The sequence below is a fragment of the Neophocaena asiaeorientalis genome, unplaced genomic scaffold (assembly GCF_003031525.2).
Source record: "Neophocaena asiaeorientalis asiaeorientalis breed wild unplaced genomic scaffold, Neophocaena_asiaeorientalis_V1.1 scaffold236, whole genome shotgun sequence".
In the NCBI taxonomy this organism is placed as follows: domain Eukaryota; kingdom Metazoa; phylum Chordata; class Mammalia; order Artiodactyla; family Phocoenidae; genus Neophocaena; species Neophocaena asiaeorientalis.
The window spans coordinates 237,822-253,421 of NW_020173418.1; the positions used below are offsets into that span (position 1 = coordinate 237,822).

Below are 15,600 nucleotides of genomic sequence, written 5' to 3' on the forward strand. Positions count from 1 at the left end.
ACATATAATGCAACTGTTTGCTACCTATAAGAGACTCACTTTAGATCCAAAAAATGGAGAAAAGTTGAACTCGAAAGGATAGAAAAAGATAGTCCATGCAAATAGTAACCAAAAGAGAGCGGGGGTGGCTGTACTAATATCAGACAAAATAGACTTTAAATCAGAAAAGGTTACAAGGGACAAAGAAGGGCATTATATGTTAATAAGAAGTTCAATACAGCAAGAAGATAAAATCATAAACATTTACACACCTAATGACACCACCAAAACACATGAAGCAAAAGCGGACACAACTGAGGGGAGAAATAGTTCTACATAATAGTTGGAACCCTCAATACCTCACTCTCAATGATGGATAGAACAACTAGACAAGATGAGTGAGGAGGTAGGGAATTTGAACAACACGATCAACCAGTTAGGTCTAACAGACACACACACCAACACAACACACATTCTTCTCAAGGGCACATGAGGCTTTCTCCAGGACAGACCATGTGTTAGGCCACAATTAAGTCTCAGTAGATTTTACAAGATATCATACAAAGTATCTTCTCCAAGCACAATGGGATAAAGTTAGAAGTCAGCAAGAGAAGGAAAAGTGGAAAATTCACAAATTTGTGGAAATTAAACACACCTTAAAGAAACTTTGTGTCAAAGAAGAAAGCACAAAAGGAATTAGAAAATATTTAGAGATGAAGGAAAAGGAAACACAAACTTATGAGAAACAACAAAGCAGTGCTAAGGGTAATATTATAGCCATAAACACACTACAATAATCTCAAACCAATAACCTAACCTCATGCAACTTAGGAAACTAGAAAGGGAAGAACAAACTAAACCCAAAGCTAGAAGAAGGAAGTTAATAAAGATTAGAGCAAAGACAAAGTAGAGAATAGAAAAACAGAGAAAATCAACGAAACCCAAAGTTGGTTTTCTGGAAAAATTAACAAAGCTGACAAGCTGTTAGCTAGACTAACTAAGAAAAAAAAAGGAAGACAAATTATTAAAATCAGAAGTAAACATGGGGCAAAAAAAAAAAAAAATGATTATAGAGAGTACTATAAATAATTGTTCTCTAACAAATTGGACAACTAGATAACATGGACAAAGTCCTAGAACTACAAACCCTCCCAAGACTGAGTCACAAAGAACAGAGAATCTGAATAGATTCATAACTAGTAAGGTAATTGGATCAGTAATCAAAAACGCCTCTACAGAAAAAGCTCTGTGCCCAATTGATGGCTTCACTGGTGAATCCTACCAGACATTTAGTGAAGAACTAACACCAATCCTTCTCCAAATTATCCAAAAAATTCAGGAGAAAGAACACTTCCTAACTCCTTCTATGAGTTATAAAAAAACTGGTTCCCTGAGCTCTGTTAGCTGCTCTAGAAAATTAATCAAACCCAAGGAGAGGGCTGTGGGAACCTCTGATTTATAGCCTGTTGGTCAGAAGTACAGGTAAGAACCTAGGCTTGCAGTTGGCATCTCAAGTGGAGGCCATCTCATGGGACAGAGCCCTTAACTATCTCCAGGTAGACAGTGTCAGGACTGAGCTGAATTGTAGGCACCCAGCTGGTGTGGAAGAGTCACTTGGTGGTGTAGCAAACATCTGCCACCACACACACACACACACACACACACGCACACACACGTTGGAATTGGGTACTAGAATCATTACCAGGTGAACTCACCTTGTGAAACAGATCCTGCCACACACTTAGTACACAAGCACTTTTCAGTACGTGTGCTGGTCTATAAAAAATTTGAAAAAAATATGAAAGTGGGGAAGGTGGAAGTGGGATAGTATTATGAGACCAGCTATGAGCTGATAACTGTTGAAGTTGGGTACGTTGGGATGGGGGTCATTATACTGATTTGCCTACTTTTGTGTATGTTCAAAGTTGTCCACAAGAAAAAGTCGAAGAAACAAAACACAAGAGTAAAGTGAATGTGTTGCCTGCATCACTGGACGCCTGCTAATTTAGGTGGTGAGTGGGGCGTGTGATAAACCGTGGCTTCTCTGAGGTGGGCTCACAGGGCTGGACACACTGTCCACCCTCCACAGCCACAACACAGAGAGGGGTTCACATCAGATCCATCGTCATGGTCATGCACCCTCTCCTGGGTGAGAGACCTCTCAGAGAATCTGATCATAGCCAAGCACCTCACTCGTGGTCAGCAGGCACACACTCAACTGCAGCTCCAGTCATGGAGCCCGTGTGCACTGGCCACAAAGGAACCGGCCACAGATGAGGGCATTTGGGAAAGCTGGCTCTGACTTTACAGCTCTTGTGTTCTCCAGCCTGGTGTCTTTTAACCATCTGGGGCTGTGCTGGCTTGGGGAAAGAGCTGGCCAACGTGCACTTCAAGGCCAAGAAGATAGGGCTTCCCTGGTGGGGCAGCGGTTGAGAGTCCGCCTGCCGATGCAAGGGACATGAGTTCGTGCCCCGGTCTGGGAAGATCCCACATGCCGCGGAGCGGCTGGGCCCGTGAGCCATGGCCGCTGAGCCTGCACGTCCGGAGCCTGTGCTCCACAACGGGAGAGGCCACAACAGTGAGAGGCCCACGTACCGAAAAAAAAAAAAAAAGAAGATAAATAGGCCAGGAGATGTGCTGTGTTTCCTGCAGCGCATGGCTGAGAGAAGACGAGGTCCATGTGTCACTGAGGGTGGTGTGGGAGAAATGGGGAGAGGTTGGTCAAAGGGTGAAAGTCACAGTTCTGTAGGCTGAGTGAATCTAGAGATGCAACGCACAGCACGTTGACAGCAGTTAATGACACCACGTCATGTAGGGAAAACTTGCCGGGAGAGTAGACTTGAGGTGCTCAGACCACACCAAAAAGGGACAGTTATCTGAGGAGATGGACATATTAATTAGCTCGCCTGTGGTATCATTCCACTGTGTACATAGACATCAAAACGTCATGTTGTACACCTGAAATTCATGCAAGTTTTATTAACAGTGAGGTCTGTGACATGAGTGGCCAGCAGCTGTACCTGGACACTGTGACTTCACCAATGGCAGAAATGACATTCCTGCCAGGGTGGGCCCAACCTGCAAAGGGACAGGTGGGTGTTGCTTCCTGGCTCTAGGAAACCAGCCCCCAAGCTGTGAAGAAGCCCGGCAGCCACACAGAGGAGGACGAGGCCCAGCCACCAGCCCAGCTGAGCCCCGGATAGCGGCCACTGTGAGTGAGGCCTCAGCAGCACTCACATGTGGCAGAGAGGAGCCGTCCCCCGGGCCATGCCCAAAGCATGAAATCCCGTGAGAATAAATGATGATTATTTTAAACCACTGCGTTTAGGGGCAGTTGGTTTCACAGCGGAAGGTACCAAAACGCTGCCTCCCCCTACCCCACGCCCGCTCCAGGCCCTCCACCTCCTCTCACCCCTGTTACAGACGGACTGTTCCTGGCCCCCAGTTTCATATGTTGGGGTCCCAACCCCCACAGTGTGGCAGTGTTTGTAGATGGGGCCTGTGCAGAGGCGCACCCTTGAACACAGTTCTAAGGGTGGAACATAAGCCAGTAGAGCCAAGGTCCTGACATAAGGGGAAGGGGCTGCAGGGCTCCCCCCACCACACGAGGATACAATGAGGAGGCCGCCGTCTGCTGGCCACGTGGAGAGTCCACACCAGACACTGACCCCGCCAGACTGCGATCTGGGACTTCCAACCTCCAGAGCTGTGGGAAGACACACTTCTGTTCAAGCTGCTCAGGCTGTGACCCGTGTCGTGGCAGCCACAGCACATTAATCATACACCCTCCAGCCTCGAAGCCTCTGCACACACCCTCCCTCCTGCCTGGATGCTTCACGCAGCTCACACCTCCTGGCCACGGTCGCTCTCAGCAACTGTGCTCCTAACTCAGGGATGGGCTGGGAGGCGGGGGTCATCAGCCAGGCCTCCGTCCCTGTTCACCCCTCTCAAAGCAGCCTGCCCTCCCCTCCAGCATGGGTCGGTCTGCAGCTACAGCTTCGATTTCTTTGAATAATGGTTTGATGGATGTTCCCCCTCCTCCCAGGTCTGCACAGGGTCTGTCACACATACCTGCCCCATATTTAGAAAAGATACTGGCCTTGACCGAGAAGGTAAAGCACCCTTTGACCCAGCCGTTCTGGTCCTGGATGTAAATGCTAGTGAAACGTGGGACATGGCTGGGAGGTGTGTCTCAGGGCCCTGGGCCAGAACAGGCCTTGCCTGTCCCATCAGGAGAGTGGATGCATGTGGCCCATCCAGATGAGTGACACTGGGCAGCCATGGGAACGCTCAAGCCCGGCCACCCTGAGCAGCAGGGGAGAGTTGCCCAGACAACCAGTCCCCAAAGAGGGCACGTGTCACAGTCCATCTGAATGAAATAACACAGAAAATACCAGTGCAGCCTGGGAGTCAGACAATGAGGCCGAGCAGGGACAACATAGTCACAAATGTCAGGGCACCAGTCACCCCAGGGAGAGGGTTGTTTTCAAGGCGGGATGCGATGGAAACACCCATTTACTGACTTGGGTGGTGAATACCCTTGTCTAAACTACAGTGGAGCTTTAAACTATATGCAACACACACGTACACGTGTGTGTAGATAAGTTTTGTATGTCTTCTGTGTGTACACCAACAAGTTTTTGTGTTTTTTTAATAAATTTATTTATTTTATTTTTGGCTGCATTTGGTCTTCATTGTTGCATGTGGGCTTTCTCTAGTTGCTGCGAGCGGGGGCTACTCTTCGTTGCGGTGCATGGGCTTCTCATTGCGGTGGCTTCTCTTGTTGCAGAGCACAGGCTCTAGGTGTGCGGGCTTCAGTAGTTGTGGCACATAGGCTCAGCAGTTGTGGCTCATGGGCTCTAGAGCGTGGGCTCAGTAGTTGTGGTGTACGGGCATAGTTACTCCATGGCATGTGGGATCTTCCCGGACCAGGGCTTGAACCCATGTCCCCTGCATTAGCAGGTGGATTCTTAACCACTGTGCCACCAGGGAAGTCCCACACCAACAAGTGTTAATGGAAAAAATGAACAATTGTTTGACAAAGTGGCGAACTGTTATTTTTAAAAGGGGGCAGAGTTCCCAATTGCTCCTCAAACACCCAGGTCCAATGTCACAGGTGGATGAACCTGGGCTCCCCTGGCAGCACCCACCCACCTCGATCTCACCAGTAGCAAATGAGTGACCAGTTGCCTAAGTGTAAACCCATTTTCCAGAAAGACTCTGGACTCCCTGCCCAGCATTGCCAGGTGGGCCTCTGTGCCCACCAGCACAGCATCAGCGCCTGGACGCTGGCAGGTGACAAAGACCAGATGACCAGCAGATCCTGTGCTCTCTGCCTGGGGCAGCAACAAGGCCAGACCAGCCCCCTGTCAGCTGGAGACTCTCTACAGCCATTCTCAGGACAGCTTCCCCACCCCTCAGGGTCTTGGAAGTGACCCTGTCTATGTCTGTTTACTGCCCTGTCTTCTTCCATGAGGACAAGAGGTGTGTTAGGTGCACTGCAAGGTCTCTGGTGCTAAGACTGGCAGAGGCTCCCGACTAAATGGCTGAGGGGCAGTGACAGAGCAATGCCAGGAGTCCCGTGGTCCTGGGATATCCTGTGTCTGAGAGGCAGGGACACACCAGGAAACAAGAAGGGACCCTGAGCAGATCTTCCTGGTCCCTTCCCAGCCCCACCTCTTACTGTCTGCCAAGCGCCCCCAGAATGTCACTCAACCTCCAGGAGCCTCATCTGTGGATTAGAGATGTCAGGAATGATTAGCCCCAAGAATGTGGAAGGAGATAAGGCAGACACCCAGCCTGGGGGTGCTGATGGGTAAAGCTGCTTCTCTCACCAGCTGCCTGAAGGTGTAGCTGAGGATGTGAGCTCTGTGCCACGGGGTGTTGCTCATGGGCAGCCCTGAGGGCCATGGAGGGAAGGGTGACTTCTGTGGTGGGTGATGCAGGGCCTGGTGCCACGTTGGCTCCAGGGAAGTGTTTGTTGCCTGAATCTATGAAGGAGATGGACAAACCTCACATGCTAACAGCAGAGTCACATTTAAAACAAGGACTGCATGTTCAGAGGCCACTCTTGCCGGTCCTAGGGCAGAAGGAACAATGCATGACATGGAGAGGGGGTGGGCAGAACTCGAGCGGTTGACGCCTGCATGTGCATGGACAGGGCAGCAGGTGGTGGGAGCATCCCAGAGCCCTCTGCTTTCCTGCCCATGAGGATGAAAACCAGAAGAGGGTGACTTCAAACTGGTATGAATGGATGCGGGGTCACAGAAGCAGCCTCACAGGCCTTAACCCACCCCCAGGGGACTGTCCCCAGAAGGTCTTTCAGAGCCAGGATGCGGCTTTACATGTGCATGTGCACAGGCCAGAGATGTTTTAGTTTGAGCTGCCCAGACACACCTGGAGATAAGGATTCTGGCACAAGGAGTTTATTTGGGAGGTGAAGGCAAGGGTGTAGGGAAGTGAGAAGAGGAAGGGAAGGTGACAAATTATACCTGTTATCAAGCTGTTTCCACTGCGGAGCCCCCATTACAGGATTCCCCCTAATACATGATGCCCCCCACTACAGGATCCTCCCACTGCAGAATGCCCTGATTACAGGATGCCCCCATTGTGAGCAACAGGAATCGGCACACCAGGGAGCCTGGGAGCCAGCGCAGAGAGGTGGCTGGGGTCCTGGCTGAGTCTGCTCCTGGGGACGCTAAGCCTGCCCCAAGGAGGCCAAGGGGTCTCCGGCAGCAGGGTAAGCCCCAGGCAGAGAGGTGCTGGCATTTGGAAGTGAGAGGAGGCCAGGGTGAGGGGCTCTGGCCTCCAGCCCTCACTGGACTGAGAGAGTCTCCTGCTGTCCTTATCAGAAGACCATGGGTAACTGAGCCGCCATGTGGACTTCAGAAGGTCAAGGGTACGTGTTATAGTTTTGTCACCCTTGTCTCACGTCTGTGGTGGATCCTGCAGACTGACTCACTCAGCATGTATGCCATCCCCTCTTTCCATGCCTTGTATCTCTAGAAAACCTGAAATCTACGTTTCCTAGACACCTGTGCTGTTAGGCTTCTGCAGGTGGCTTCAGCTCCTCTGCACAGGTGCCTGCCTGAGATCTAAAAGGTGGAAGTGAGCAACACAGGGAGGTGGAGAGATGGGGCTGCAGGCTGGCAGGAAACAGAGGGGTCTGGTTCTTTGACAGCAGCAGCATCACAGACAGTGGGGTTTCCATGGCAACAGTCTTGGGTGGAGTCAGGTGATTGTCTAGGCTGTGTTGTCCCTGGCTATGGGGCCTCTACTCTTGGTTCCCTTGTGGTCCTGGAATCTCAGTCTTAACACCCAGGAATAAGACCCCTCTGCCCAAACCACAAAAGAGTGGATTCTGCCACCTGCATCTAATCACTGTGACCAGTACAAATTCAGATTCTGAAATCACCTCCATTGTTTTTCCTGTGCAGAAGAAATACAGAAAACTTAAGAAAAACAAGTAAGAATCATCTGTAATCCCACCATCTGGAGGTAATCTCTGGAGTCTTTTTGCATGTTTTCTATTTTTTTCTATAGTCAAAATGACACAGTTTGTATTATTCTCTGCCAGCCTTGCTCACTTAATGTGGATTATAAATGTGTCCCAGTGGCTTTGTCCATGAGGCCTTCAGCTCCCTAGACCAAATCAGGTTCTATTCACTTTTATAAACCACTGTATTGATGTACAATTGACACAGAAAAAGCTGTACCTATTTAGTGTATACAACCCGATGACTTTGGATATAAGTATACATCTGTGAAACCATCACCAGTCTATGCCGTAAATCCATCCATCACGACCAAGTTTCCTCAACCCTCTTTATTTACTATTGTGATAAGAACACTTAACAGAAGATCTACCCTCTTAGCCAAGTTCTAAGTACATAATATGGCTTTATGAACTATAGGCACGATGCCGTGCAGATCTCTAGAACTTACTCATCTTGCATACCTGACACTTTGTACCCTTTGACCATCACCTCCCCATTTCCCTCTCCCCAGGCCCTGATGACTACCCTTCTACTCTCTTCTAAGGGTTTCGCTATCTTAGATTCCTCATATAAGTGGTATTATGTAGCATTTGTCCTGTGTCTGGCTTACTTGACTTAGCATAATGTCCTCCAGGTTCATCCATGTTGTTGCAAATGGCAGGATTTCCTTCCTTTTTTAAAAGCTGAGTAATATCCTATTTTGTGTATATACCACGTTTTCTTTAGCCATTAATCAGGCAATGTGCATTTAGGTTGCTTCCATGTTTTGACTATTGTGAACAATGCTGCAGTGAACAGGGAGTGCAGATACCTCTTTGAGGTCCTGATTTCAACTCCTTTGTGTATGTAGGTAAGATTGCTGGATCATATGGTAGCTCTATTTCTGACTTTTTTGTCTGGCTTTGGTGTCAGGGTAATGCTAGCTTCATAAAATGAGTTTGGAAGTGTTCTTTCTTTCATTTTTGGAAGAGTTTAAGAAGGATTGGTACTAATTCTTCTTTAAATGTTTAGTAGAATGGTAGAATTGCCTGTGAAGACCTGGCCCTAAGTTTTTCTTTGTTTAGAGGTGTTTGGTTAATGATTCAATCTCCTTATTTATTATTGGCCTGTTCAAACTTTCAAAATCTTTTTGGTTCGGTCTTGGTAGGTTATATGTTTCTAAGAATTTATCCGTTTCTTCTCAGTTGTCCAGTTTATTGGTATATAATTGTTCATAACAGTTTCTAATAATTTTTTTTATTTCTGTGGCATCTGCTGTAATGTCTTGTCTTTCATTTATGATTTTATTTATTTGAGTCTTCTTTTCTTCCTTAATCTTGCTAAGGGTTTGTCGATTTTGTTTTATCTTTTCGAAAACCACCTCTTAGTTGCATCTATGTTTTCTGTTTTTCTATTTTTTAATTTTATTTATGATCTGATCTTTTTTTTTTTTTTTTCCTTCTGCTAACTTGTGCCTTAGCTTGTTCTTTTTCTAGTTCCTTGGGGTATAAATTTAGGTTATTTGGGATTTTTCTTTTATGATGTAGATATTTATTGGTATCTCTTGGTACTTTCCATTTGTCTCAAAATATTTCTAATTTCCCTTTAAGTTTCTTCTTTGATCCAACATTATATTGTTTAATTTCTATGTATTTATGAATGTCTCCATTTTCCTTCTGTTATTGATTTGTAATTTCATTCTATTGTGGTCAGAAAAGACATTTGGGATGATTTCAATCTCCTTAAATTTGTTAAGACTTGTTTAGTGATCTGGTGATCTATAAGGTGATTTATCCTGGAGAATCCACCTGTGCTTGAGAAGAAGGTGCATTCTGCTGCTGTTGGATGTTCACTACATATCTGTTTGGTCCATTAGTTTATAGTGATGTTCAATTCTGCTGTTTCCTTACTGATTTTTGTCTGGATGTTCCATCCAGTATCGAAATTAGAGTATTCAAGTCTCCTACTATCATTTTATGGCCATCTATTTCCCCTGTTATATCTGTAGATGTTTGCTTTATATATTTAGGAGTTCTGATGTTGGATACATATATTTTTTATTTATTTATTTTTATATACATTAAAAAAATTGAAGTATAGTTAATTTACAATGTTGTGTTAGTTTCAGGTTTACAGCAAAGTGATACATATATCACATATACATATGTATAGGTGCTATATGTATATATACACATATATGTATATGTATATATACATATATATATGCTTTTTCAGATTCTTTTCCATTATAGGTTATTACAAGATATTGAATATAGTTACCCATGCTATACAGTAAGTCCTTGTTGTTTATCTATTTTATATATGGTACTATGTATATGTTAATCCCAAACTTCTTATTTTATTTGTTTGTATTAAAATTTTTTAAAGGTTACTTTACATTTTTAGTTGTTACAAAATATTGACTATATTCCCCATATTGTACAATACATCCTTGAACATATCTTACAACCAGTAGTTTGTACCTCCCACAGTCCTACCCCAATATTTCCCCTCCCCCCAATGGTAACCACTAGTTTGTTCTCTGTAACTGTGAGTCTGCTCCTTTTTTGTTATATTCACTAGTATGTTGTATTTTATAGATTCCACATATAAGTGATTTCTTACAGTATTTGCCTTTATCTGTCTGACTTATTTCTCTTAGCATAATGGCCTCCAAGTTCATCCATGTAGCTGTTGCAAATTTCATTTTTTTGGCAGAGTAGTAGTTCATTGTGTGTATACACACACACACACACACACACACACACATACATATATATACCACACTTTCTTTATCCACTCATCTGTTAATGAATACTTAGGTTGCTTCCATATCTTGGCAATAATAATGCTGCTATGAACACTGGGGTGCATGTATCTTTTTGAATTAGTGTTTTAGCTTTTTTTCAGGCATACACCTAGGAGTGGAATGGGTGTACAGATAATTGGTATATCTTTGTCCACCTGCCTCTGGGGAGCCTGATAGACATGCCTCATGTGGGGCCCCTACAAGCAGAACTGGAAACACTTGATATCCTTTTTGCTCAGAAGCTTTGCCCCAGGTTAGTCAGACTCACGTAGCCTGGTAAAATCCTTGGCATCCTGGAGGAGACAGCTGTGGTGAGGGAAAATGGATGGAAAAAGGATGGATCAGAGGATTCTGAAGATGGCAGCGAAGAAGCTCAGAGGACGTGGCTCACTATGGGAAATGCTTTCCAAAGCTTATGAGTGCTTACGATGCAGGGGAACCTGAAAAAAAAAAATCATGCCCCACCTCCTCTCAGTGATGCTTAAAGTTACCAGAAGTGGAGAATCAGAAAGGAGGGGTGGGGAAAGGGAGATGGAGGAAAGTGAGGTGGAGAGGAAAGGAGACAAGGCAGCAGTTGATATCAGGAGTCTGAAGTTCAGTATAGATGGGCAGTCTGTTGTCACATTTTGAGGCTGTTGCTTCATTCTGTGTTGATTTTAATGCATTCCCACCAATCTCCTTTTCCCCATAGGAAGTGCAAACTTCAGGTGCAGGATTTACAGGATACTGGCCAGAACTTCTGGAGCATGTGGTCTGGAGCCAACACTCATGGATGCTGAAGCTCAGGAATAGCACCAATGGCTGAGCACAGTTCGAGGACAAAGCAGCCTTTGGCTCCCTTGAAAGCATTCATAAACTTTTGCAAAGAAAAGGACCCTGGTTAACTTCTTCACCTACCTCATGTGATGGGTGGAGCAGAGAAAAGTTTCCATACACCTGTGCTGTAAGAAACTGAAGTTCATTTCAATGCCCGTGAGAATATTATGAAGGTCCTGAATATGGTGCACCTGGACTGTATCCAGGAGGTGCAAGTGGACTGCACTTGACATCTCTCCACCCTGGCCATGTTTGCTCCTTTCTTGGGCCAGATGAGTAATTTGCAGAGACTCCTTCTTTCCCACATCCACATGCCTGGCTTTGAAGAGCAGGAACAGCATTAACTTGTCCAAATCACGTCTCAGTTTCTCAGGCTGCACCACCTCTGGGATCTTTATCTGGAATCTCCCTCCCTCCTTGAAGGCTGCCTAGACCAAATGCTCAGGTGAGAGTGCACCAGTGGCCAAGTACTTGTGAACACAACACTAGAATGTCACCTGGACCGCCTCCCTTGCTGCTCTATCCTGAGTGGTGGTACCCCACAGCCATACAAAACAAGGTAGGGGCTAAACTGGTACAGTGGCTCTTGAAAGGGACACCCTACTAGAGAGGTACAGATTACACACTCTGATGTTTGGATCTAGAAATGGAGGGTTTGTGATTTCTTCCTTTGGAAGAGGTGTATATGTTTGAATGACTTAAAAAAATAGGTAAGTAAAGAGGACATTGAAGTGGGGAAACCACATCAGACCAGAGCATTTCTGAAGAGAACCTCTATGCTCACAAGGTTTGTGACCACAGTGAGCCTGTCTTAAATTCCCTGTGTGTAATAGTTGTTGCGCCAGGTAAGGTAATTAATATATGGGAAAAGCATGATTCTGGAGATGGTGGTAATGGAGCAGAGCCCAAAGGACAATAAACAGTGATAGAAGGTTTGTAGATCATGCAGGGAAATAAGTGAGCCCCTGCAGACTGGCAACCCCCATTGATGTTGCAGGACCTTGTGCACATTGGTTCTTTATGCATATCTCCCTAGAGTCTCACCTGGCCAGGGATATAGGCATCTGGAGCCCAAGCAAGGACTGAAGGAGTCTGAGTTGAAATCATTTTTTATCTCATCTCTCGATACCAAAATTTAGTGATGTCCACACTTGATTGAGACTGTCTCAGGCTCTCCTCTTAACATGTTCTAGTACATTCCATTATCTTTGTTCATCCTCATAAGGAAGTGGAATATGTTGTACTCAGCTTGATGATGGAAAAGAGAAATTTCAAGGTATTGTGAAGTGACTCAGTCGCCAGGACTCAGCCTAGAATGAGACGGGGCAATCAGTATGTTGACCCTCATCAGATGGTCAGATTAACCTTGGCCCTGTAGAAATCATTCGTCTCTCACCTGGAGCTCACCCGCCACCTGAGTTTCCAAGAACTAATTGCTCGGTTTCTCTCCAGGTACCTGAGGGCCACCTTGGACAACCTCTCAAAAACGAACTGAAGGCTTACAGAATCAGATTTGACCCATCTGTCCCTATGCCCAAACATCAGTCAGCTAAAACGCCTGGATCTGAGGGGTGTCACTCTGACAAACGTTAGTCCTGAGCTTCTCCAAGTTCTGCTGGAGAAAGTTGCAACCGTGCTCCAGGATTGGACTTAGATTAGTGTGGGATCATGGACTTCCAATTTGAGGCCATCCTGCCTGCCCTGAGCCATTGCTCCCAGCTCAGTTCCTTCAGCCTGTGTGGGAGTCTCCTCTCCATGGCTGTCATGGAGAAGATGCTGCTACACACCACTGGGCTGCCCTGTTTAAGTCAAGAGTTTTATCCTGTCCCTCAGGAGAATGATAGCCCTCAGGGTGTTCTGCTCAAAGGGAGACTTGCGCAGCTTGGGGCTGAGCTGTTTGAGATTCTGAGAGACTTATCACAGCCCAGGACCATCTGCCTTAGCCTCAGCCCCTGTCCTCACTATGATGGTGACATATGCAATCGCATGGTGCCCATTATATACTGCTGTAATACTCATGTCTAGTTGGCTGCCTCTATCAAAAGCTTTCTTCTGGGCACACGGAAACTGAAATCTAGGACATAAGTACATTATGAAGGGAAACACACTCAAGGTTTCTGATACCTGCTCAGTGTGAATAGGTAAAGGAATGGTGATCCAGGATGGGTGCAGGATTGCACTGGAAATGTAGGCCCTGGGAGGTGATGGGACTTTCAGGAATATGTGCTTTTACAGTCAAATATGAACCTAAATTTTTGGAGGCGGGTATGGGGTTGAGACCTACATGTTAGAGTTACCCCTGGGTGGCTAGCTGTAAAGGAATAGTCAGAAATAAAGAGATCCACAGTGAAAACTGACTGCTGCCCTCCATAGTATATTATTCTGTTTTCTCAGTGTGTACCTCAGGAATCTCCAGTTATTGATGAAAAAATAAAAGGCACTGAGTTGTCTATGATCAACAACCTTACCATTGTTACAAGTTCCTTATTTTGTCTGGGGCATCTTACATCTTTGCTTATTTCTTCGGCTATTCAGAAGGTTAATACAAACAAAGGAGAACATATTCAGTGTCCAATGAACCACTGGAGTGAAGAGCTCTTGGCAAGGCTCTCATTGCTGACTCAGGCTATGACCCTGGCCATGAGTATTTTTCATGGTTCTACCAGTGGGTCTATACACTTCAGTTCCTGGCCTTTGCATGTGCTGAGAAAGGCTTCACTGCACAGAGCAAGGAGCCAGTTCTGGAAGGTGTCAACACTGCTAATAAGACCCTGGTCCTCACCATTCCATGACTGTCATGGGTGAGTAGAGGTCCTTATTGATTTAATGTAGTTTTGGCCAGACATCCAAATTCCTTTTAGCAAAATACTAAAAGAATACATGCATTTAACATGATTTTATTATTTCCATTCCACATTAAAAATTGTATCCTTTTGTGGGGTTGTTCACTTCAATAAGAGATGATATTATTCCCATTACAACTCCTGTTTCTCCATATCAGGGAAGACAAGGATAGCATGTTTGACATCAGTATTTCAAAATATATAACAAAATATCTGTTATGTATTGATTACATATAACTCATAGTTGGCCCTTATCATCATCCGTTCAGGTTCCTCAGATTCAACCAAGTACAGATGGTGTGGAACTATATTTACTATCGAAAAATATCCATGTGTAAGTGAACCTGAGCAGTTCAACCACATGTTGTTCAGTATTCACCTGTATATATAGACACACACGTATTATGAGAAGAGGCTTACAAGGTTACAGAGGCTGAGAAGTCCCACAGTCTACTGTTTGTTTGCTAGAGAACTAGGAAAGTCTGTGGTATAATTCAGACCTAAGCTTAAGGCTGAAAAGCAGTGGAACTGATGGTGTAGCTCCAAGTCAAGGCTCAAGGCCTGAGAACCAGGGAACCACTGGTGTATGTCCTGGAATTTCAAGGCTCAAGAGCCAGTAGCTCCAATATTCATGGCCAAGAAGATAGAGAGGGAGACAACTTGCCCTTGTTGTTACATTCAGGACCCCAAAAGATAGTATGATGGCCACCCACATTGGTGAGGGCTGATCTCTTCACTCAGTCTACTGATTCCAATGCTAATCTCTTTCCAGAATGCGCTTACAGATCCTCCCAGAATTAATGTTTGACCTGCACTCTGGGCATCTCTTCTCACAGTGAAATTGACACATAAATTTAATCATCACAGTGGGTCTAAAAAAAGTGCACTCAAATGAAGGCTCCCTGCTAAGGATTCAGATGATAGTATTGTTGACTCTGGGGAGGAAGGGGATATAGGGCTGGGCAGACATTAGGCAAGAGCTTCATTTTCCCCCTAAAATGAAGATAATGATGCATACCCAACTTATGGAATTTTTAGTAAGATCCAGTGAGATGGTGCTTGTTGAGGACTTCGCCCTGGAGCTGCTGAGTAAGAGCTCATTATTGACTAAGAGGTTATTTTTCCCTTCTAGTGGACATCACAAGTATCTCATCCCTCTAGCTTAGCCTCTATTCCTTACAACAGTGAGAACAGCAATACCCAGGGCCTGAAAGGGAGTCAGATTTTACATATGGCCACCAACGATTCATGATTCACCAAAGCTGCTGTAGCAGCCAGTGCAGGGAGAGGGAAGATGAGAGCATTGGAGAGATTAGATTCATCTCTACTGATAGACATTCTGAGCCTCAGGTCTCCTAGGCCACTCACTGGTCCATCAGACCAGAGGATATAAAGTAATTTTGTAAGCAGAACTGAACACTTCAGAATTTCAAAAACTTTTTCTGTCCTGCAAATGCTAGTTGAGCATATTTTCAGAGTGATTTATATAATATCAAATATACAAATTATAGAGGTAATTTAGTACTTTTAAAGAATACAAGTGGGTAATTTAAAAAATGTCTTACTTGGTTTGGAGCCTCAAAACAAAAGAAATTTTAAAACTTCTTTTAAAGATCAATGAACAAAAATTGTTTCTTTTTCTTTTTTTTCTTTTTAATGTTTATTTTTTATTTACTTT

The 15,600-nt window shown here is 45.0% G+C and overlaps 1 protein-coding gene across 1 annotated transcript; it reads left to right on the forward strand.

The window, feature by feature from the left end:
• The first annotated feature begins 373 nt into the window (after positions 1-373).
• Positions 374-13,104, forward strand: LOC112401201 (PRAME family member 27-like). The gene is given in 5 exon segments (XM_024747296.1): positions 374-385; positions 10,377-10,516; positions 10,955-11,037; positions 12,690-12,719; positions 12,722-13,104. Coding segments are annotated over 5 exon segments (648 nt in total).
• The last annotated feature ends 2,496 nt before the right edge of the window (positions 13,105-15,600 follow it).